This window comes from Electrona antarctica (genome assembly GCF_951216825.1).
Source record: "Electrona antarctica genome assembly, chromosome: 8".
In the NCBI taxonomy this organism is placed as follows: domain Eukaryota; kingdom Metazoa; phylum Chordata; class Actinopteri; order Myctophiformes; family Myctophidae; genus Electrona; species Electrona antarctica.
In genome coordinates this window covers 25432949-25457502 of record NC_136789.1, presented here as the reverse complement: position 1 = coordinate 25457502, position 24554 = coordinate 25432949, and the positions used below count along the sequence as shown (strand labels likewise).

Sequence of the window (24554 nt, the reverse complement as noted above, 5' to 3'; positions counted from 1 at the left end):
AATCAATGCTTGTATGTAGTTATTATGCAGTTTAAGTAAATCTGCATATAGTATCTACATACTTTTAACAACTTGTCTGGGAGATGACTAACAAACTCAACTGAAATCCAATTTAAAAAACAAAATTAGAGGCTTGCTTGTTCAAATTCAGAACTTGTCCATTAAATGGAATGGCTGGGTTTTGGTCAGTGGTTTGTGGACGTTTAGTATTGTGGGGTGCTATATTTTCTTGGTGGGAGATTGGACCAGGGACAAAGCAGTTGTTGGCAAAACAACAATAGAAATATTTCGGTCGGTTGCCAAGCAATGTGGCAGGTTTTGATTTACGATGACGTGTTCCCACTGGCAGCTTGTTGCAATTAGTGATAACGTTGAGGGGTTTAGCAGGGTTGTTGTGCTTTTATTAACTTGACTCACTCATTTTTTATTTTTTATTTTGGAATCTTGGTGATACTGTACGTTTCCGTTTTAACCCATTTTGTACGTTTCCGTTTTAACCCATTTTGGGTGGGAACCCCTTTTGGTGTTAGCATTATGTTATGCTTTAGCTATTGAAAAATAGCAGATCTACAAGCTCATAGCGCGCCACCGAGTGGCGCGCTACGAGCTTGTAGGTCTGCTATTTCTGAAAAATCGAAGAACGACTGACATAGAAACATAGCTTTTTCAGAAAACTGTCAGGATGTAGAAGACATTTTTAGAATCTGATCTCAGGTCAAAATGGGTTAATTCCTGTTTGATGCGGTACCATAATCACACTGTTGCTTTTTCATCCCTTTGACCTTATTTCTCTTCTCTCACCGATGACTTCATCGTGTTAAAACACATCATTCCCTTTCCGTTTCTCTGTCCCCTGTACTCTCCTCCCTCTCAGCCCAGTTCACAGCTTTAAAGAGACCAGTCATGTATGTTATTGACAAGTTGCAGTAGATGGTGGTGGTCAAACTTATATCTGGAGACAGACAGTACGTTTTAACTCCTGCTCGTTTTCTTTTTATTTATTTATTTCTGAATTCAAGTTGGGAGCAGTGAGCAACAGAAATGTGAGCTTTTAAATGTATTGTAGTATATCTCGGTGCACATCAGTCACACACAGCTGTGTAGTATTTGATTGAGCAACATCACCTGTGTGGATTTCAGTTGGAAGCGCATAGTGTGAAAGTACTAAACTTGTATGAGGTTTGGAGCTGCAACTACAGCAACGATTACTTTCATAATATATATTTTTTTAATAATTTTTATTTGATTACTATATTGCTATATGCTATCATTTAAACCTTAAAATCATGTATAAATGTTTGTAAATCATAACGCATGTTATCCGAACCTTAAATGGACATCTTGAATTCACTTTAGGCCTTAAGGTAGGGCATCAGATAACTTTAAGGGACAACTGAAGATCATGCATACTTAGTATCATGTATAACACTATCATATTTCTAGACAACAATATTATTGGTTGCTTTGCATAATTTTATGAAAATTATGACTTAAAATGGCGGGTGTATATGTAGCAGAATGCAATGGCGGGTGTTGTAGCAGAATGCAATTGAAGAATTGAGACATGAATGGAGGAAGAAGATAGATGTACTACTGTATTGACAGTACTTGGTGTTTGACTATGTACAGTACAATGAGTACATAGTAATAATTGTCTTGCATTCAAAACTAACTCTTTGCAATGCTCTGGAACCAGTTCAACTGTCGCCTAACTCCATTTATATAAATCAATTCTATCGACTCCAACTCCATTGGATGCTCAAACTATCTGCCAAACCAGCTAACTCCATCCGTTTGGCCATCTTTTTTTCTCTCTTCATAAGTCAGTGCTATTGAACACCCTTTCTGTCTCTGTGTGTGTGTGTGTGTGTGTGTGTGTGTGTGTGTGTGTGTGTGTGTGTGTGTGTGTGTGTGTGTGTGTGTGTGTGTGTGTGTGTGTGTGTGTGTGTGTGTGTGTGTGTGTGTGTGTGTGTGTGTGTGTGTGTGTGTGTGTGTGTGTGTGTGTGTGTGTGTGTGTGTGTGTGTGTGTGTGTGTGTGTGTGTGTGTGTGTGTAATGAAAAGTATTAAAAAGCGCTTTGACAAAAACCTCCCAACTCCGCTTGAGCTGGATGTTTTTTTTATTTACTGAAAAATGAACATTTTGGAGTTGAGTGGTTTCTTCCAGACAGCAGAGATATACAAGTATAAAAACTATTTCCGCTCCTGACATCACAACCTTGAGTATGGGAAATTTGGGGGTAGGGGAGATTTAGCTGTTCAAAGTTAACAACACTGATTGATTGTTTAAGATTGCGAAATTCTCAAATGGTTTCTTCACATTTTTATTTCCAGCATTTAAAATGATCTGTTGCCCTGTGTTTAATGAGTTTCCCCAGCAGTCAAAAACATAATTCCTGTTTTTATTTTCCTTTTGGGAAAACCAGGAACAAGGTCAAACATTGTTATTTTAATGAAATTGCACAGATTAGACATGCTTACATGATACAGCACTAAACTTATAATATTTGATAACTCTTTGATTAATAATTTCACTCCTATTTGATTGTTTTAACTGAAACGTGACAAATGACGTTTTGAGTGCCTGGTTGTAAATTAATAATTTCACTCATTTGATTGTTTTAACTGAAACGTGACAAATTATGTTTTGAGTGCCTGGTTGTAAATTAATAATTTCACTCCTATTTGATTGTTTTAACTGAAACGTGACAAATTATGTTTTGAGTGCCTGGTTGTAAATGAACGTGTTTGTTCAGCAGGTGTATGGAGCAATCAAGTGCTGGTGCCTCAGAAGGTGAATGCTGTGTTGGGGAAGAATGTGACATTGGAATGCAGGGTTGAGGTGGACTCGAACCTCAGTCTCACCCAGAGCTCATGGGAGCGCCGTCTGCCCTCTGGCTCAGTCACAGTGGCAGTCTACCACCCCCAGTTTGGCATCTCCATTCCACCAGAGTATACCCGCCGTCTGCATTTCCGATCGCCCTCGCCTTATGATGCTACCATTGTCCTGGAGGAGGTGGGTTTCTCTGACATCGGAGTTTACACCTGCAAGGTGGCTACTTTCCCTCTGGGGAACGCACAGGCCTCCACCACTGTTGCTGTGCTTGGTAAGTGTTTACGTGTCCGTTGGTGCTTCTGTGTCCATGTACATGCATAGTGTCATGCATGAGTGTCTGGATGTTGAACCGATGAGATAGACAATATACAAATAATTAAAAATTAATAAATAAAATGGTACAAGTAAATACATTAATCCAACGCATCTATTAAACCCAACATATCCAGTCCAAAAGGTATTTCCTATTTACTTTTATGTGGCTTGTTTAAGCCCCATTAGTCACAATTAGTCACCAAATGAGAATAAAGTGCATTGCAAACAGCAGTTCCATTTATGGAAATGCTGTACATTTTGTATCTTTCTGTATGATTGATGTCCAGACGCAAGTCAAATGACTTGTGTCTGGAGTCAATAGTTGTATGGTAATGTTGTACTCAGCACTGGCACTGAGTCTGAGAAAGATTAGGACCAAATGAAGAGGGGAATGAATAGAAAAACAGCTAGTTGTTCCAACTTGATATGAATATTGGTCTGCGGACCCAATTTGAAAATATTTAGTTCCAGAGTCCCCCACAACAGAAGTGTTTAGTTGTTGGATTATTGGATTAAGTAAAGAATTCTACTAGAACTGTCACTGTGCCAGTGGAGACAATGAAACCTATGATCTGAATACAGTAGTCATTCTTATACATTTTCTTTCTGGACTAGCCGGTGAAATATTGGCTAAATTGAAGTTTTAGCCAACAATAAAAAAAAGAAGTGTCCCTGCGCACCCCTGCAGAATCCCTCGTGTCTAGGCAATGTAACAGGAGAATTTAGAGGTAAAAGCAGGGTTGTAAATGTAAAGAAACGGGTTGATTTAGAGATGGAAGAATAATGGCAGTGTTGGGTATGTTTGACTTTGTTGATTTTGTTTCACTGGTGAGAGACTCCCCTGTCAAGGAGAACTGTGGGAACACAGACACACACACACACCCCCACACACACACACACACACACTGTCTCTCTCTCTCCCTCGCTAAAATTTGGTGCACAAAACTGCGAGAGAAAGAGAAAATTGCAGAAATCGTCTCTGCTGCTACTGCATGCTTAGAAAAAGCGTGAATGAAGCCTGGGAACATTTCAAAGGACCATCAATTTGTATAACCTATACGGTATTTATTTATCCCCCCCCTCCCCTTCCCCCAACTGTCTTTGTGGATCTTAGTGGAGCCCAAGGTCTACGTGTCAGCAGGATCGGCAGCCCTGATCGACGGAGGTAATGAGTCCGTGGTGGCCACCTGCATTGCAGAGCGGGCCCGCCCCCCCGCCGAGGTCTCCTGGGAGTCCAACTTGTTCGGCCAGTCCGAGGTGCAGCTGTTCGACGAGCCCAACGGCACCACCAGCACGCAGGTGCGCTACCTGTGGCAGCCCACCCGCCATATCCAGGGACACACTCTGACCTGTGTGGTGCGCCACCAGGCACTGCAGAACGACTTCAGGATCCCTTACAAACTCAACGTGCAGTGTGAGTTTTTTTGTTTCGTCTTAATCCATTTTGGGTGGGAACCCCTTTTGGTGTCTTAAGCATTATGTTGCACTTTAGCTATTGAAAAATAGCAGATCTACAAGCTCATAGCGCGGCACCGAGTGCCGCGCTACGAGCTTGTAGGTCTGCTATTTTTGAAAAATCATGAAAATGTGGCGCAAATCTTTGAATATATATTCTTCCAGAGCAAACTTTTTAACTCAAATCTTTGCCTCTGGGAGGTCCCTGGAACTACATATTTTCAGATGGTGGTCCACGACCAAATACAGATAATTCTAGGGGTCTTTGACATGAAAAAGGTTGAGCACCACTGACAGAAACATAGGATTTTCAGAAAACTGTCTAAATGTTTTGAATCGTCCTCGGGTCTAAATGGGTTAAAAGGACCTTACCGAAATGACACCCTGTTTAGTCGTTGAATGTTACTCATGCTTTACTTAATGTTTCCATTTTCCAATGCATGCTCACTTGATTTTTGGGGAAACAATTGGATTCCATTCAGTTACGGTATGAACTTACAGAGAATTGAAAATTGCTTCCTCCTTTTTTTTTTTAATGCATTGTAAAGAATGAACTGATTTGAGAAGTTGAGCCAAAAATCTTCAAACTAAATTCATGACTTAATCGTGACTTAATCATGTCTTTCATGAAAGTGTGGTAATGTAAACTATGTTTACTGTGAAGAAAATGTAAACAAAACACAAATTCTCAAATTAAAACCATTAACAGGAAAATGGTCCATGATGTGTATGTATAATATACAATACATGTATGGCCTATGACTTGTTGCCACATCATTGACCTTTTTAAGTTGATTGAGTTGGTACGTCATCGAGCCATCCCAAGTTCTGTTGGAAAACTAAATGCGACATTTTCATTAATTGGCAGCTGTTTTGTTGTATTGTAATAGAAAACAGATCAGCATACTGGAATGGAAAAAGTCCATTGCACAGAGCTAGTAGAGAAAAAATGGATCCCGCACACTGTCTTCACTTGCAGAATTAGATTTATTGAGCAACGTTGCGGTCGTTCAGACCTTCATCAGGCTGATGATGCCTTTTTTCTCTACTTCTCCAGTTCCAGTTATCTGACGCACCTGTCTGCTGTAGGTGTGCATAAGGAAAGACTTTTTTCTTCTAACATTGCACAGATCTAAAATGTAATTGTTAGTGTTTCCTTCTTGGAGGAGGATTTTAATTGCTACTTTTTTATGCCAAAGTGCAGGTCTTCTGTTCTTGTATTTTCTTTTTCCCCTGTGTCTGTATTTCCTCAGCTTTTTGTGTGTCGATAGATCTTGCTACAGTATGTGAGCCCTTAACTGACCAAAGTGTACATTCTATCGACGAGAGCTCATCTAGCATGCTCTCTCTAATTGGCTTAAGACAGTTGTCAATCCTTGACAACCAAACAAAAACAAAAATATTTTAAGTAAATCCATGAACGAATGAACAAACATTTTGATATTAAGATTCTACATACCCGGCAACAAAGCCAAATGGTTGGTTGATTATGCCATGGAAAATAAAATATAACAGACCACCACTTTATTCAGTATAACAGCTCTTTTGTTTTGAATGTTTCCAACTGATCTGGAAACCTGGCTAGTGAAGGCTGTGCTGTCTTAGATCATGTTCTTAGTTAATACCCTGCAGTTACCCTGCCGTCATGTTACGGGACCTTGTTTGGGCACAAGTCCTGACTGAGGGTCCACTGCTGCATTGGATGTCTTATGTCATGATGAGGATCCACTGCTGCATTGGATCTCTTATGTCATGTTGGAATGTCACAAACGCTGACAGTCATGCAACTTGTTTTTATCCGAGCAAAATAATATTTTTCATGAACAAAATAATGATTACTTGGCCCCTTTCCACACAAAGATATTACAGGATGCTGTCAACCAGTGTTTGCAGTATGTTTGACTTGGAACTATTGACAGGGTGTCATAGCAGATACATCTATGAAATGATGTCACTGTCGAATGGAAACCTTGTATGTCTAAAATGTATCTTTTTTTTTTCAGGAAATTTGAAAGAATAACCTGTGTTCCACTTCCAATCGAATCCAAAGTAGTTATTTGTATTCTGTAAATACTTTTGAAATTGTTAAATAAGACTTGGCCACTTTTACTTTCAAAAATATTTTATGAAAAGTTGAGAAAATGGCACATCTACATGCTAATGTGTGATGTGATTGTGCTTGTAGATGAAGTATTTTTTTGCTACTTTTGCGTGATGAAACTGGCCACTTAATTTACAGAAAAAAAACAATGTTATGGCGACGCAAGGTTTCTGCCCGACGAACAATGATATTCAAAGGTCACCTTGGTGACATCCTCTTTGGTTGACTACTGCAGTTACGTACATAGCATATGGTGTGTGTGTGCGTGTGCGTGCTCATGCTTGTATGGAGGAAGTCTGGCTTACATCCCGCTGGCACGTCTCACACTTTCCATCTATTGCCCGTCTGTATTGCAGTTGCCCCTGATATCTCAGTTGTGGGATATGATGGAGATTGGCATGTGGGCCGCGAGCATGTCCAGCTGACCTGCAAAGCCAACGCGAACCCGCCGGCCAATCACTTCAGATGGATCAGGTGCGTCTGGTACTTTTGAGAGTAGTTCTTGGAAGAATAATTTCAAAGCCAAGTAATAACATGATAACAAACCACTGTGTAACTGTTTGTTTGTTTGATTTATTATGATTGATTGATACTTTATTAGCACGGTAACGGTACATCACTACAGTAAACTAAAACTATGCCAAAAGGACAACACAAAACGTTAAATTAAAGAACGATCGCGAGATACGTTACACAGTTGGATTTTAATTCTGGTTTTACTCCCGGGATTTAGAGTAGCTTTAAGCAATAATATGTCAAAAATGTAATTACCTTTTTTGTTTTTGTTTTTTGGTATTCAGTCAGCCAGCAATGAGTAAAACGGTCCCAAACAAATTTTGTTTCTGTGACGCCTCTAGGGGCCACAATCTGCATTCAAAGATTTTCCTATAAGCTTTGTGAGTGATTGGTCGAAAAAAAAAACCCTGCTGAAATGACTAGCCAATCAGTAAGTAGACAGGCAAATCGACCAATGACAAAGCTTCTAGGAAAATCTTTGAATGCAGATTATGGCCCCTAGATGTGTCACAGAGACTACATTTGTTTTGGGAGCGTTTTACCCATTGCTGGCTGTCTGAATACTAAAAATAAAAATTGAGAAATTCTGAAAAGATATTGCTTATAGCCGCTTTAATGGTCTTCAAAATAAGACTTCCGGCTGAAAAGACATGGCAGAAGCTTAACCAATTTTGGGTGGGAACCCCTTTTGGTGTTTTAAACATTATGTTATAATTTAGCTATTGAAAAATAGCAGACCTACAAGCTCGTAGCGCGCCACCGAGTGGCGCGCTACGAGCTTGTAGGTCTCCTATTTTTGAAAAATCGTGAAAATATTTATTTCAGAAAACTGGAGGATTTAGAAGATTTCTTTTTTAATTTCGAGGTCAGGCCTAAATGGGTTAATTGAGTAAAAGTAATACTGAGCAGAGAACTCTACAGTGCATTTTCTACTTACCATAGATGTTCATCTGCAGAACTAGACTGTATTTGCTTCAAAAAACAAAAACAAGCACCCAGCATTTACCACACATTTACCACACATAAACTGGAAACATGCAGTGTGTGAGGCAGCTATTTGTGTTGGCAGCACTGTGTACAAATTCCTTTGGGGGGGGGGGGGGGGGGTGGAGGAGAATCTACTCTGACTCCTGAATTTTGTTGTACATATTTAATCACTTGTAGCGTTTCACATTGAAGTAAGTACGTTTCCCAATGCTACGCTACAGTAATGCTACTGGCTTTTCTATTGGATGTGTAAGCCTGACGCACAAGGCTGCCTCCCTGTAATGGCCCCTACACACTGCACGATATTTGCTCCGATTTTGCTGTCGCGGATCTTTTTTTGCGCTCACCGACAACTCCCGATCTGACGCAAGATCGGGCTTTGATCGCAGAGGTTTTGCTCGCTGTGTGTGAAAGGATCGGCGAGAAGATCCAGCGCCCATAAAAAAAAAAGGCGACGCCTTCCCGACCGTTTCTGAATATCTAGCAAGTTTGATATTTGCCTCTCTCGCCGACTGGACATCATACAGTACGAACGGGGTTGTGTCTGCACACGAGAAGGTCTGTATTGCAGCCAATGAGAGCACAGGAAAGATGTGCTCACTGTTCACAGACAGAAAGTAAAGTCTGTCTGTATCGATTGATAATATATAACATTTTATTCCTTGGGTAAATCCAAGTGTCATACATATTGGTAGCTATATTAGCCCAATATTGCTGTTAAATAGTCTGCATCTCACTTGAATAATGTTGATAAAATCGCAGCGGAATCAACGGCAGTGCAACATTTTGGACTTTTTTCTTTTAACGTCCTGTCTCGCTATAGCGCACGTAGGTTACTAGGCTATCACAATCATTTCGCCGTGTGTGTGTGTATCACGGCATCCTCCATGTACGTGAGATGTCAATATGAATTGGAATGTATCGGGTCTGGTCCGGATCGCATCTTGGAGAACTCTTGCAGTGTGTGATCCCTTGTCTGCTATCAATCGTTTAGTGTGAAAGCCACAAAGATATGACACCCGATTTACAAAAAACGACTCCTGCAGTGTGAAATACTTAACGACTCGATGACTCGCCAACAACTTTAAAACTCCTACAGTCTGTAGGGGCCATTAATCATGTATGTTACATGCATCAGCTAGCCTGCTGGATATGGAGATATGGTTTATTTCTTAATGTATGTGGGAGTGGTTTGTTGCACCAGCTATTATATTTTTTGTGATTGTCAAAAGATGATTCATGCATAATGAATGTATTTATTGTATTTAATACTGCTTTTATTAGACATTTTATATTTTTCATTATCTTCAGTTTAACTGCTACAACCCCTGTAAATATTCTTCCCAACTGGGCAGGAAAGATGGTAGGGTGCCAAATGAATATTTAAGTAATAACTTATGACATGCCAGACGTTGAGTTATTGCTTTCATAAAACAGTTACCAAATATGGCAGTTTAAAAATTATAGATATATCCCAAACGATTTCACTACAATTATTTATAAGAAAGCAGGCCCTCCTGACTACCTGCATAAACGAGATCATTTTATATATTTTCTAAAAGGATGACAAATGAAGCTGTTATTTGGTTTCTAAATATAAAAGTGGCATAGTAGCGTTGAGGAGGAACTGTGGTATAATTACATATTGTACCACAGTTGTACAGTATGTATGCATCACTTGTGCGGCCATCGTTTGCCTTTATATGATGTGATATATGAGTCTCAAGATGTCTTCACTTAGACCTTCTGACCTTGTAACTATTGTTATTAGTACATTTACACTGCATACATGGATAGAGCTTTTCTACAGTAGTGTTCTGACTACAGAAAGGGCTCTACAATGTATGCCTCACGGTCAAACTTTTCCTCATCAAACCAATGGCAGAGGCAGCCAGCCTTTCAATGTGCCATGGTGCTTATCGGGAGGAGTTTGGGTTCAGTGTGTTGCTCAAGGACATTGTGATGCACGGTGCCAGGGGGAGCCAGGTTCAAACGGGGACCATCTAATTCCCAGACGACCCATCTACCTTCTTAGCCACTCCCGGTGGCAATTTCTCACAGAGACATGCACAGCTCTATAACATCCCTATTCTTGGCATGTCATAATTTTTATAGACTAACATTTAGGAAAATACTTTAGGTGACCATATGGCAGAAATGGGGGGACTATTTGGTGACCATATGGCAGAAATGGGGGGACTATTTGGTGACCATATGGCAGAAATGGGGGGACTATTTGGCAAAAATGTCAATCTACTGTATAAGCAACATGTCACATTTTGATGAGATATGGGCTATTATTCGAACAAAATATATAGGTTTAACTTTTAAGTGGTTAAATGTTGTCATTTTGTTATTGAGTATTGTGTACCTTGTGACATTTGTGACCAAATTTGACTGAGAGAGACTGCCATTGGATTTTTTTCGTTTTTTCATGTCATATGAAAGCAGGGAATCGTAGCTTCAAATTGACGTATTGGTTGTTGTTGCAGAAAACAGCGAGTTGAGAAAACAGGCTTGAAAGGTTCACTTCTCTGCAGCCTACCAAGTTGTAGATTCTGAACAGTTATAAGATATATTTGTTTCCCTGCCCAAAATCTGGAAATAATAACTAATTAACGAATACAAATATCATTATCAGTATCGGCTATCGGCTAAATTGTTATTTAAAAAATGGGACAAAAATGTATAAAAAAAAACACAGCTCATCTGCTGAAAAAACTTAAGTGAGGTGCTGGAGTCACAAAGGTATAATGAAGAAAAAAATAAAGGAAGGCTCTGCACACTCAAATCTGTGCACAATCAAAGGATTTACATCAGTATCGGCCAAGAAATATTGGTACATCCCTACATGGCACAGTTAAAACAGGTTATTTAGAATTTTAGAAACAAGTTGCCAAACAAATCCCAGTTCCTCCATTGAATAAAAGCTAAAAAGGCCTGATTTATGTTTTCTTTTTAACAATTCAAACATTATATAGAAATGTCAGTATTTTGAGGTAAAAAGCTGTCCTTTCTTCAGTGGCAGAAATAGCAGTGAGATGGCAGCGAAGTGGAGCTCTGGACCGAAGCGTAGTCAGCCAAGCCCTTAGAATACCAGCTGTGACTGTCTGCATGGATCACGTACAGCCGACTTAGAGTTGCAACAACAAAAGTTGGCACAAAAAAACACACACACACACACACACACACACACACACACACACACACACACACACACACACACACACACACTTAAAAACAAATAAAAAGTAGTGTGGATCTGTGATAATGTTCTGCTGCAGACTGGTATCAACCAGAAAGTGCATATTTAGTGCGGCGGATAACCAAACCAATTGTGCATTTTATGACTAAAGCATGAAACTTTCAGAATATCATCTACACACCCCAAGGTTTGATTTCAGACGTGGAACCACTTTCTGACTGACCTCTGGTGACCTTGAGGGGTCATTGACCTCAGAATTGCATTTTTGCACGTTTTGCTCCATTATTTTGTTTGTTAAATGGAAGTTTTGTTCTAATGAATGACAACTTAAACCCCAATAGTCTACAGAGATGGTGAATCATGTCAACTTTTATGATATAAATGTTATTACATTGTTATAACATTAAAAACATCTAGGAGAGAGAGATTGCGGAGAGAGAGAGTGCGGCGGTTAAGCTCATATATGGAAGGTATTGTGCATGTTATGACTAAAGCATGACACTTTCTACAGTGTTTCTATATACCATTAAGTTTGTTTTTAGACGTGGAAACACTTCTGAATTTACATCTGGAACTTGCTGTAAACCGCCATAGGACCCATGTTAAACCCATAAATGTTGTTTCCTTTAAACTTTTATGATTGAACTGTCATCTATAGGCTTCAGATGATGATTGTTTACAAAAAGTTATATGTAGGACTGTTGCATAAATTTAAGATAAGGGAAGGATCGAAGACCAATTTGTTGCGTATAAAAATCCGGTGACCCAAGGATCAATTTGTTGGAAAGATGGCGAGAAAGGCCATTTAAAGGATAAAAATAAATTATATCTATACTGTAATGTTAATTAGAAAGGACTGTAAATATATATATACCTTCAATAACCCAGCAGGGAGACCAAATACCGTGCTGTATTTACCTTACAAATGAGTGGATAGCCCTTTAAATCTTGAATGACAGCCACGGTACCATAAAAAATAGAAGGATACCTTAAAAACGAATTGGAGACAGACGAAATAAAGTTCTGAGAGGACGTTTAAGGTTTTAACTGTAATTTTTAGTAGGTAATAAAGTCAATTTACATAGAGAATGTGCTACATGGTTCAGATAATAATAATAATAGTACAATACATCACTATAATTTAGAGTATTCAATTGTTCCAATATGGATCCGAACTGAACCTGAACTCCTCTTCACAGTATGTCCCTGGCTTATACTGCATCTGACGTCAGTTGTTGATAAACGTTCATTGGCTGAATAGATAGTTCATTTCCGCAATATCCCACGGTGGCGCTGGTTGTCGAGCACTCATTGGACCAGCACATGGATGATGAGACTGGTATCATTGATGTCGCCTCAAGCCGGGAGAGCGTGGACGCTGGCGTTGCCAGGCAACCTGTTGATAACTTTCCCTGCACTGTGAACTTTCGACAGAGAGAAACACTCCCTGACTCCCACTGAGCAGCTATCTCTTTTCTCACTAGGCATCAAGGTCAAATACATGTAGTCTCGAATCAAAATAGACCTTTCATTATGGCAAGTTTACTTGACTGGGGACAGACAGTATGGAGACCGAATAAGGAGTAAACAAGATATAAGATATTAAATCTGAATGTGGCGTCAGGAAATCCATAATATAAGTATGATAAAATAATATAAAGGATAAGATGAACCACCCTGTGTAAACAGGCAGTAGGCTATGAGTAAAATGATGATAAAAGGGCAAGATGACAACATATGACCTATATGGAACACGGTCTGGGCCCAAAGTTCTATATGTGTTAACCAACAGAATATGATGGAATGGCCAACTTGACATGACGTGTAAACAACATGTCAGAATTTATCTAACAAGGACATTTTGAGTAATTAGCATAATGAGCAAATCAATTGCTTAATGAGCAAATTAACTGGAAATAGCTATCATTTTGCATCCATTTAACTTTGAAAGGTGACTTAAGAGTGAAAGTCTATGTTTGTGATATCCAGAAATTCATCTGTTATTATGGTGAAGTCATACACCCTTTCTTCATTAGCATAATTGGTATAAATTATGTAAAACATAGGTACAAATTAGGAATTAGCTATACAGTGTTATTGCTTTTAGTCAACGTACCAAGGTTGTTTTAGAGTCTACATCTATATTATGTTACATAAATTAATCTCTTGCCATAACTAAATTATGAAATTGTTCCTTATTTGCATAATTTGCATAAAGTATATAATAATTCGTCTTTCGGCCTATTTTATGACATGTCTAATCCAGTGGAGTGACGGGGCAGCAGTGGCTCAAGAGGTAGATCGGACGTCTTGGAATCTGAAAGCAAGGCCTGATGCACACTCTGATGTCATGCATTGGCTGCATTGGAACATTGATGAACATGTCTGTGATAAAACCAGGCATCGAGTGTTATCAGATGCTTGTGATTGTCCTCCTTCCTGTTAGGATGTCAATAGGATGTCAATGTGATACTGTCTCCTTACTCTCCTACCCCGTGAGAAAGTACCATGCCTAGTCTCTCAATACAGTTCCTGTTGGAACTTCTACAACACATTCACAAGAAGGATGGCCATAGCTGAATGAGCCACCTGTGAAACAGAAGGTCCCAGGTTCAATTCCATGCCCCGGCAATGTGTTGAGGTATACATAAGCAAGACCCTTAATCCCCTGACCTCAAAGGTCTGACGGCCTTGAGCAGCAATAACCTAATTGAAGCAGAAAACAGAATTTTCCAATATGATTAATATAAGGTCTAATACACAAAGATGAAGACAAAGAAGATGTAGAGGTTGAAGGAAATGAGGAGAGAGATGATGAAGATAGTGGTAAAAGACCATTGAGTGTGAGGTTGTGGTTCTAAGTGAACTCACTAGTGCTCATTATGGTACAATTTTTGTCCACTCAGTCTGTGTCTCAGAGTAGGGCTGTGGACAGTTCAGAGACTTGCCTACCGGTGACATTGTCGGTAGGCAGGTTTGTTCATTTCGAACATTTAAATGTTTTAATTTGATTTTGTAATAATGTGAGAACAATGACTTCTACAGTATAATAGCCAACTTTCAAAAAATATAAAGTCTTCAGTTTATATTAGCTTGGATTCTCCATCGATGTCACTGGTAGCAAGTGTTATGACAGAAATGGTACCATATTATCTACCAACATCTCCTTAAATTCCTGCCACCTGGTATAAGAGGTTTAAGAGTATCCAACAGTTACTTCCCCCAAAACATATGAACCCTGAACGCTCGCCATATACTGCCCCCAAAATCATGAGATGAATAGGGCTTACAGTAGCATTGGCAGCCATTGTTTTTTTCCCATAGAGATTTCTACGAATATTTATATAAAAAATGAATAAGCCTATAGAATCAAGCCATCCAGGACCCTACTGAATCATGACGATAAAACATTTGATTCTGTGATTTATTTTTAAATATTTAATTATATAATATACTATTAGCCTATATAATAGCATTTGTTTTGAGGTTTTTTCATTTGTTTTTCACAGAATTTATGGTAATTAATTACCAGGATGATGGCTTGATTACATAGGCTTAGAATGATTGATATATATTGTTTGTAAATCTCTATATGTGAAAAATGAATGGGGTCTGGATGGATGGAACCAGAAAATGAATGGAGTCTGGATTACAATTTAGGCATTTAGCAGACGCTCTTAATCCAGAGCGATGGAACCAGAAAATGGCCACCACTGCTATGCCCTATAGCACCTTTGAATATACTGTAACGATATTCATTGGATATAAAAACCAAACAAACTCATCAATCAAGTCTCTGTATTTTTTTCTTCCATAACTTAATTAAAAAAAATTAAGACCAATACAATAATGTTAAAATAACGACAACTATCTCTTCTGTGGTTCTTGTCATTTTTTACTCTTCGCTGCCAAAAGCTCCTGTGCAGCTTTCTTGGCTTTGACCATCTCCACCAATTCCTTATACCTCTTCATACAGTCCTTTTTGTAGCTGTGTGAAGAGCTGCATCTTTATTTTATTGGGCTAGCACTGTAGAAAGTGTCATGCTTTAGTTGTAAAATGCACAATACCTTCCATATGAGCTTAACTGCTCTCCTAGATGTTTTTAATGTTATTACAATGTCATAACCTTTATATCATAAAAGTTGACATGATTCACCATCTCTGTAGACTATTGGGGTTTAAGTTGTCATTCATTAGAACAAAACTTCCATTTAACAAACATAAATAATTATTATAGTGGCAAATAATGGAGCAAAACGTGCAAAAATGCAATTCTGAGGTCAATGACCCCTCAAGGTCACCAGAGGTCAGTCAGAAAGTGGTTCCACGTCTGAAATCAAACCTTGGGGTGTGTAGATGATATTCTGAAAGTTTCATGCTTTAGTCATAAAATGCACAATACCTTCCATATATGAGCTTAACCGCCGCACTAATTGTGTACATCAGCACTGAGAAAACTGTTGCGCCTTTCTTCGTCCTTTTTCTTTCCAAACGTGACTATGGTAGCGTAGCCTGGTATCCAGCCTGCTTCGCTACGTTCGGCGGATTTTTTTTTCTCTCTTCGCTTATCAGTCTGGAAAGCCTCCTATCTCCAAGGGAGGCGGGACATGCCAAAAGCTTCGAAACCTAACGTGGCTTCTGATTGGTCTGTGGTGCGGGGCGGGACAAAGCACCAGTGAGACGTCATAGCAAAGCGCAGCTACAACAGTGTGAAAAGCATGGAGGGTGGCGCTGGCTGATGACGTAGGTTGCCTAACGCTACTCTCATTCGTTGGAACAACATCCAATCAGCAACGACGTTGACTACGTAACATATGTAGTTCTAGTGTAGTTCTGCAAAACCTCCCAATGGGAGGCTTTCCAGACTGATAAGCGAAGAGAGAAAAAAAAATCCGCCGAACGTAGCGAAGCAGGCTGGATACCAGGCTAATGGTAGCGAGCTCAAAGTGCAATTAAAAAGCAAACGTTTCGAAACGTTTGCTTTTTAATTGCACTTTGAGCACGAGCACTTTATGAGCATGTTAAAATAAAGAAAAGATATTTTCCTAAGTCTCAGTTTAAGGAGTTTTACTTCTATTTTCTATACGGTGAGCGAGTCTTTTCCTGTCAAAGTTTCCCTATTGTGTACATCATGCATACTGTATGTGTAACTGAACGCGTTTGATGTGTATCCCAGACTGGACGGTGAAATGCCAGAAGGTGTTGAAGTGGTCAACAACACGTTGCTGTTCCTGCGGCCGCTCCAGCGGAATGATTCGGGGGTTTACAGGTGTGAGGCGGCTAATGACGTAAACCTTCGCAGCAGAGATGTACGCATCCTAATACAAGGTGAGTCCGAATGCAGTCTGTAAACGGCTGACTGCATCCCCTTCCCTCAGGAAGAGCTGTGGTCTGTAAAACGGCTGACTGCATTCCCCTCCCTCAGGAAGACCCATTGGCAAAAAACGCACATGTCATCCTGGCGAATTGTTGTATTACATCAATTGTTGTATTACATCATACTTACAAAAATGCAGAGTTGAGTTACATTCAGATACACACCCACAGCCTATCAAGACTCTTTCCTGCTATAATTTGTGCAGATTATTTCCGGCCCTTAGATTTATTCTTAATTACTTACAAGCTGATTCGCATTGATTAACGCCAGGTTTCCAGATGTTCAACAGGAGAATTTCACCAGCTAAACCCATCTGCTGATGTTTAAGTCGACCACAAGGCACCACCACCCTCCTCTCTCTTTATCTCTCTCTGTCATTGTCTTTCTTTGGCTCTCTCTCCTTGGCATGTGATTGTGTTTGTGCATTATGAGCATGTCCCTAAGGTGTTGTTACACTCCTCTTGCCTCTGGAACGGCTCCTCCTGAATGAACCTCTGAGTATGATGTGATCCTCTGCTGCATCTCTCTCTTCTTTTCACTCTTATTTCGGTGTGTGTCATGCAACGAGAGGCAAAAGCCTCCAGCCTCAGATGATGTCCCAGATTCATAAAACATTCACTAGTTCTTTTCAACTCCTATTTATTATTTATCATCCTTATATATTTTTCCTTTGAGATGAGCTGTATGGTTGTGCGCAAGTGTGCATGTACAAGATGCTGCTCTCCTGGGTGTATGTGTTCTTTTTTGCATACGACTATGCATGGTATCATAATAATTGAACTAAAAACCACAATCTTATGATGTTGCTGCAATAAATGTGAATCTTCCGCTTTTACATCTGGCTTGGAAAAAGAATTTGCAGAACCCTGTGCACTTTTACACGTTTCCATTACTTCTAACATCCTTCCTATTATGTGTGTTGAGTTCCCTCTGCTCTGGGTGTTGTCAGCCTGATGCTGACAGTTTATTTTGAGGTTGGTTTCCTGCAAGGCCTTGTCGTGCCTCATTAAGTCAGCTGTGCTACACCTGTGCTGGACAACTAATGCTGACTGTGTAGTTTATAGTAGAAGTGGGTCAAATTTGACGTGTAAATACCAAAGGTTTCTTTTAGGCTAGCCTACGTAGGTGTCTGAGCGAGCTGGGATTTTCCACACTCAAAATAGTGCAGAGTGCCAGAAGGTTTAGATGATGATGACGTATAAGAATTTGGAACTCAATTCATCATACCTTTCTGTGCCGTGCATTAAATGATGTGCGACTGTCACAGACGGCGAAGACACTGACTCCAGAATCCAATCTAGTCTTGTTCTCCTCTTCTGCATTGTGACAAACATGTAATGTCAGCGACATGATTTATTCAACTGTACTGTCGATAGTCATTGGCTCTCAATGGCACTCTGCAAAAACTCATGGGAACCTGGAAAAAAGAAAATTCATCAAGCCATTGTCTTGTTGTAAGCACTGCAGTCAAGTCATATTTACATATTTTACAAGGGATAGAAAACGTGGAAGTCAAGCCATCTGAAAAAGGCACTAGTGATGGAGCGACCATGTGGAATTGTTTGTTTGAACAAGCGTAAGCGAATGTAAAATAAGTCCTAGAGTTTGATTTAAAGGGCCTTTTGTTTATAAAATAAAATTAAACATGCATAATTATACATGAAAGTCTTTTATTCTTTGTCCAGATCTCTTGGTAGACTTCCTCCTGTGCTCCAGTAACATACACTAGAAATACCCTCTTCCTCCTCCTTCATCAGAACCCCCTTTTCCTATCCACATTCTCATTGACAACAGGTTGTGCATCTGCAGTTGTGTGTATATACTCATAACTGCTCCTCTTAAGGCACTTATGAATATAGTGGCAGACATTAAGTGATTTCTAATATTGCCATAGCATTATTGGGACATCATGAAAAGTTAGCATTTCTTCAACTTTGCATTTCTGCTTTCAAAAATCAAATCTGCAAGTCAAAAGATGAGAGGAAACTATTGTCGGAGAGACACAACCATGGTTTATAAATCAAAATCACCTTAAAATGGAATGATTGCAATATACAGTTGATCACAGTGTACAACTGAAATGGATTATACTTCTAAACAAAGCAGAACATGCAATGGTGGAAAACTGTGACAAGATGCATAAAATTTTTTGAAACATTTTAAACAAGACCATAAGACTAGATCAATACAGTAGCATCCAGTGTTCCCTCTATGGTTATATTTGTGGATATCTGGAGCTTGCCGTGGCTTCGCGGACAACTCTGAGGGAACACTGGTTACATCACTGGCCTTTCATAGTTTTCCATGTGTTTATTGAATTGTGTACAAATAACACATTATCGCCTTTGGTTTGCTTTTGTTTAACCTTGAATTTTGCTGTGATGTTTCCATGCAACGTTACATTAACTAACAACCTTACATTAAATAAAATGGCACCCTCCTTCAGTGATCACAGACTTTTCGTTTATGCATCAGGCAATGGACTTGAATTCCATCCAATTAAAGGGATTTAGTATCTGTTTTTTCTGCAATAAAACAAATAAAAGCAATTACTGACATCTTTCTACTGAGGGTGACCAAGTGCAGATCTGCAGAGATAACTAAAGCATGCACTATAAACATAGACTTAAAGGATTGTTTATTTCGGATGTGTTGCCAACGCAAACCAAAGGCTATCGTAAGCATGTAGTTTAATTCTTGGTTAGTTGAGTTGATGTTAGTATTTTCATGTCAACCAACCCCTTCTTAGTGAAAATGCTGATGTAGTTGGCATTGACATTCTCTACTCTTCTGCCTGTCCATCCCTCCCCTCCCTTCCCTCCCAAATTCCTTTCTCCCTCTTTTTTTCCACCCCATTCTACTTCCTTCCCTCCTTCCCTCCATTAGATCCTCCCACCATGCCCTCCACCATTACTGCGCCTGTCCTATCGGGCGTTGCCTCCACCTTAGTGGACGATAAGCGCCAGGTCCTCCTCAGCTCCCCAACGCTCCAAGCCCTCCCTGAGAGCAATCTGGGATCTGTAGTGGGTGGGGCTGTGGGCGGGGCCTTGTTCCTGCTGCTGCTGCTGTCTCTCGGAGGCATCTGTTACCTGCGGAAACAGCAGACCTTCCACAGCAACTACTACGCCAAGCAGTACTTGGGCCCGTCCGACCTCCAGAAGGCACCCGCCACCCAGCAGCACGAGCTCCACCCGACCAAGACCGGCAACGGCTCTTCCCGTCAGGACCACGACCGAGAGGAGTGGGGCAACCACGACGGAGAGGAGTACTCTCCCAACGGCTACACCAGGGCCATGAGGGAAAGCGGTCACCACCACCAGAACGGTCACCATCATGACCGCCATGACAAATTACACTATTCCAGTCCACAGCGGACTACTAAACATGCCCGATACCCTCCTCCTTCTCCCAAACCGCTGAGCAACAGCTCCCCCTACGTTTCGGATGACTGCTATGACAGTGGTCCCGATGGTGACTACGTCTCCCATACAGACGGTTCGGTTATCTCCCGCAGAGAGTGGTACGTTTGACCCACTACCACTTAGTCGTAAATGGATACTGTTAAACCAAGGAGATGACGACCACAGGAATTGGAGGGATTTCATCTATTATTTGGCGGGGGGATTTTTCTCTCCCTTGCACGCACCCACACACTAGAACTGTAGTTTTTAATCTGTTCAAGATGCCTGGTTGATACTTGATTTTTTTTATATATATACATTTCATTCTTTGTGTGGCCAGAGTGGACTGCCAAACTATATGGACCCAAGACAAGACAATGCCCTAATTGCGTGTTGGAAGGGTAAAACTAGCAGGTTTGTGTGTTGGATGCTGGAACTAAAGCACAACACACATGCACTACTGTCTGCTTTAGTTCAGGTAATGGTTAATGAAGGATTGGCAGTTTACTTTGAATTATTGGTATACGTCAGTTCATTTACTTAACTGAAATCACGTATAATTGTTTTTTTTTAAACCGTCTTATGCTATGTATGTGTGTGTGTGTTGCTAAAACTTGCACTGATTTGCTTGAGAAATCTTGTGCTACCCTCTAATTATAGTCTACAGCCACCTGTGTAAAGCTTAAAATACACCAAGCCAGTGGTCGGGGAAAACAGCGGGGTAAAGACAATTTGAAGTAGTCTGCTTGTTGTGTTGGCGTATTTTAGACTGAAGTCCGGCCTCACAGATCACGGGAGCTTGGCTCAAAAACATAACCGAGGCACAGCTGTCACCTGTCGGTCGAGTTTAGCATACAGTTCAATAGGAGGGATGTGTGGTGGTCTGGTGGCGGCATTCTTCACGCTGAGAATTTTCAATCCAGTTGTGTAAATGAGGAGGCGACCATAGTGAGTGTTTGGTCTGAAGGAATCACTGCTGAGTTTGCTGACCCTTGACAATGTGAATCCCCAGCTGTTCTGATGATCTGTTTGGTTTATTTTGGCCTAAAAGGACCATACCACTGCCATGTGTAGCCCATTGGCTACAACTCGTGGTATGCTTTACCATTCATTTCAGTACGGTTAGAAATGAACTTGAAACATGCGTGAGGTAGGTAATCGAACATCGGGGACTTTTTGTGGCCTTTATTTTTTATAGTTTGTCAACAGTAGCGTATTTAATGACGATGAAACTGCACATTTATTTGAAAAGTGTTCCCGAAATTAGTCCCTGGAGAAAAGATTGTTTGACGAATGAAATTCAGACGCCCATTAGTTCAGTGACAATATTAGCTGGAGAAGCAGATACATTTTAAGGTTATTTCATCGCCTGAAATTATGGTCCATTTTAATAGTTGGTTAGGCTGTTGGCGGTGCCACAAATGATGGTGCAAAAATGCATCATGTTAAAGACACGTGTGTGTTTTTGCAATCACTACAAGCTGCAATGATGTGGCGCTTTGTCAATTTGCCAACTGGTCAATTTGATCTGTGATGTCGTGGAAATGTCCTGGAAAATGATGCCCTAGAAAGTACGAAGAACCTTGAGAGAGTAATTCAGTGTCCTCGGCTCCTATAGGCTGTCGTCCCCAGGAGAGATGGGATGGGAAGAAGAAAAGATAAGACTAGCTGAAATGAGAGTGGGGGGGGGGGGGGGGGTGAATAGCCACTGGGGGTCTGCCTCAGCCTGTATGCTGCTCCACTCAAATGTAACCACAGACGTCATTTGTCACACAGTCTGGCCTTAACATACAAACACACTGGGAAAATGCTGTCGTTACTCGACATGACAAAACACAAGTTGGTCCCTTAAGTCTTTCTAGCTTAAACACTTGAACCCTCGCATCCTTATTCTGGGAATGTCATAAAAGGCGAGCATCTGGCAAAGAAATCCAATCTACAAGCACGCAACGCGGCACGTTGTGAGAGAATTGATGTAGAGGGGAAAACGAGGACCAGAGCCCTGGCGGTCAATGAAGCACTGTATATAGGGTTTAAGTGAGTTTGTTTGTTTTTGTTTTGTTTCATGCTTTGCAGAAGATTAATTCATTTACTTTACATAGCACTTGTGGTCCACTAGAATCTAGTGACTAGATAATATGCACCTGCTGCTGTCTAGCAACAGATTATTGTATTTGTAAATTCTAGAGTATCTGTTTAGCTAGGCCTTCAGTAATAGTTGCAACTTAGGTTCCTAGGCGGGGGGGGGGGGGGGGGGGTAATAATTTGTTCCAACAGTGAATCCATTAATTCCTAGTATCCTACCAGAAATACTGTAGCTGGTTGCCCTTTACTTAAACCTCATCATACAGTAAATACAGTGAGGGAAAGATCCTCATGTTCAATGAGATACAGTTGGGTGCCACCGATATTGTCCCTTATCATTTGACCCATTTAGGCCTGACCTCAAAACTTTTAAAAATCCTTCTAAATCCTGAAAAAATCCTTCTAAATTTTCACGATTTTTCAAAAATAGCAGACCTACAAAGCTCGTAGCGCGCCACCGAGTGGCGCGCTACGAGCTTTGTAGATCTGCTATTTTTCAATAGCTAAATTATAACAATGTTTAAAACACCAAAAGGGGTTCCCGCCCAAAATGGGTTAACTGTCCTTTTGCGCAGATCACGCAAACCTCAGCAAAAAGAAAAGGACAATATCGATGGCCTCCAACTGTATGTCTCCGTTTTTATTTTATTGCACAAATTGGATGTATTTGAAAATCAGACCCATAGTAGGCCTACAGTATACGGTATCTGATATATCACATCGTAATTGCACTTGCAAATAAAAGTATAGATGGTGTCTGTAACCACATTTAATTTCTAGCCCTCTGTGATTAGGTAACCGCAGAAGAAAAGACGGATTTGTATTTCACGTAGTAAAAAAAACACTTTTAAAAACTTGTAGATTGCATGGAGAAGAAAACTCAACAGTATTTCTTTTTTCACATGCACAAGTGTTTTGTGAGTAGGTGCCAACCATAATGGAATGATCAGATACAGTATTTTAAAATGCCAAAATATGTTTATTGTATGTATTATGACAGTAGTGTATCAGACATGGTGTTATTGGCTAATGAATGACAACTGAAACACCGTTTCAGACTAGCCTGAAGTAGAGAGAAAAGATTCCTTAGAACAATTAGATATCCCAGAAACCGTTATCAAAGTGGAGTTTTCTTTTTGTGAGGAGTGAATTGAGCACTAGCATTTTATTTGAATTTTGACGAGTAACCTTCAAGCAGACATTGCAATCCAAATACTTAAATGTATGTGGTGGTGTCATCTGTGAAGCACTGTTGAGTACAGTAGAATTAATTAATCAGTTATTTTAGTAGGACATGTTCAGTGATAATGGATTCAAGTCAGAATAGACATGCTGATCATGTTCTTGATTCTTAATAACAATGACATTTTCCGAATTTGCCAATATTATGTTTGTCATTATCGCTGTTGGCATTATCTCTGGGTGTTAGTTGCAAAGTCTTGGAAGGGAGTCATGAAGTTCTTCTGCTTGGGGTTCAGAAACATGAACACTGGTGCCTTAGAAACCCAGACATTTTAATTTTGGTTAATTTGTTATTGTATATCTTTTTTTTTTAAGGTATGTAATGATGGGAACATGTTTTGGTTGGCTTCCAAGAAATGCGTTTGTCTTCTTGTCTCTTTTCCTTTAGAGTTTTCACTACCCTTTGGTCTCTGAGTTCCCTCAAGACATTTAACTCGTCTATGCCATATCCATTTCTGTGTTCTTGACTCGTCGTTATGACACCAATTAATTTGTCAACATTATTTGAACGGATGAACAAGAACAAATGCATGCAGATACTCCAGATGCAGAACTAAAATAACATGAACGATGGTAAATGCTGTACTTACTGTAGCTACATTTGGTGATCAAACCTGGTCTGCATAACAGACTGCGTAAGAGTGAAGGGTTAACTTCAGTCTCACATTAAAGCACTTTCTCCTTGTGTTTTGTATATAAAGAATTAGTTTAAAAGTAAAAAAAAAAAGATATATCACACAGCTGTATCAGTAATGACAATGGCACGTTATTTTGTAAAGAGTTTTGAGATACTTTTGTTCAATAAAGCACCTTAGCACCTGTGAGTTCTGTTCCTGCTGAATGTTTCCCAGCTCGGTGTGCCTCTAGAAATGACGTCACCTGCAGTTCTCTAAAGCCTACTCCATGCTTCAGCGTGTCGTGAGACAAAAATAACCTTTTCAGCTGGGAAAAAAAAGCAATGTGTCGACACCTAATTCAGTTGAAAATATTATTTGTCAAGAGACACACTTGTCATCAAGGCATCAATCAGCCTTT

At 40.0% G+C, this 24554-nt stretch overlaps 1 protein-coding gene across 2 annotated transcripts in view; it reads left to right on the top strand.

Moving 5' to 3' along the window:
* Positions 1-24343, top strand: part of nectin3b (nectin cell adhesion molecule 3b) — a 33816-nt gene extending 9473 nt beyond the window's left edge. Inside the window, exons 2-6 of one of the 2 annotated variants that reach the window (XM_079507681.1) lie at positions 2758-3105; positions 4264-4563; positions 7062-7179; positions 16591-16742; positions 19678-24343. In XM_079507681.1, coding sequence (XP_079363807.1) covers positions 2758-3105; positions 4264-4563; positions 7062-7179; positions 16591-16742; positions 19678-20321 — 1562 coding nt within the window. In that variant the 3' untranslated portion in view covers positions 20322-24343. Of the gene's footprint in view, positions 1-2754; positions 3106-4263; positions 4564-7061; positions 7180-16590; positions 16743-19677 lie in introns of both variants that reach the window. The other variant, XM_079507680.1, reaches the window with a different exon arrangement.
* The last annotated feature ends 211 nt before the right edge of the window (positions 24344-24554 follow it).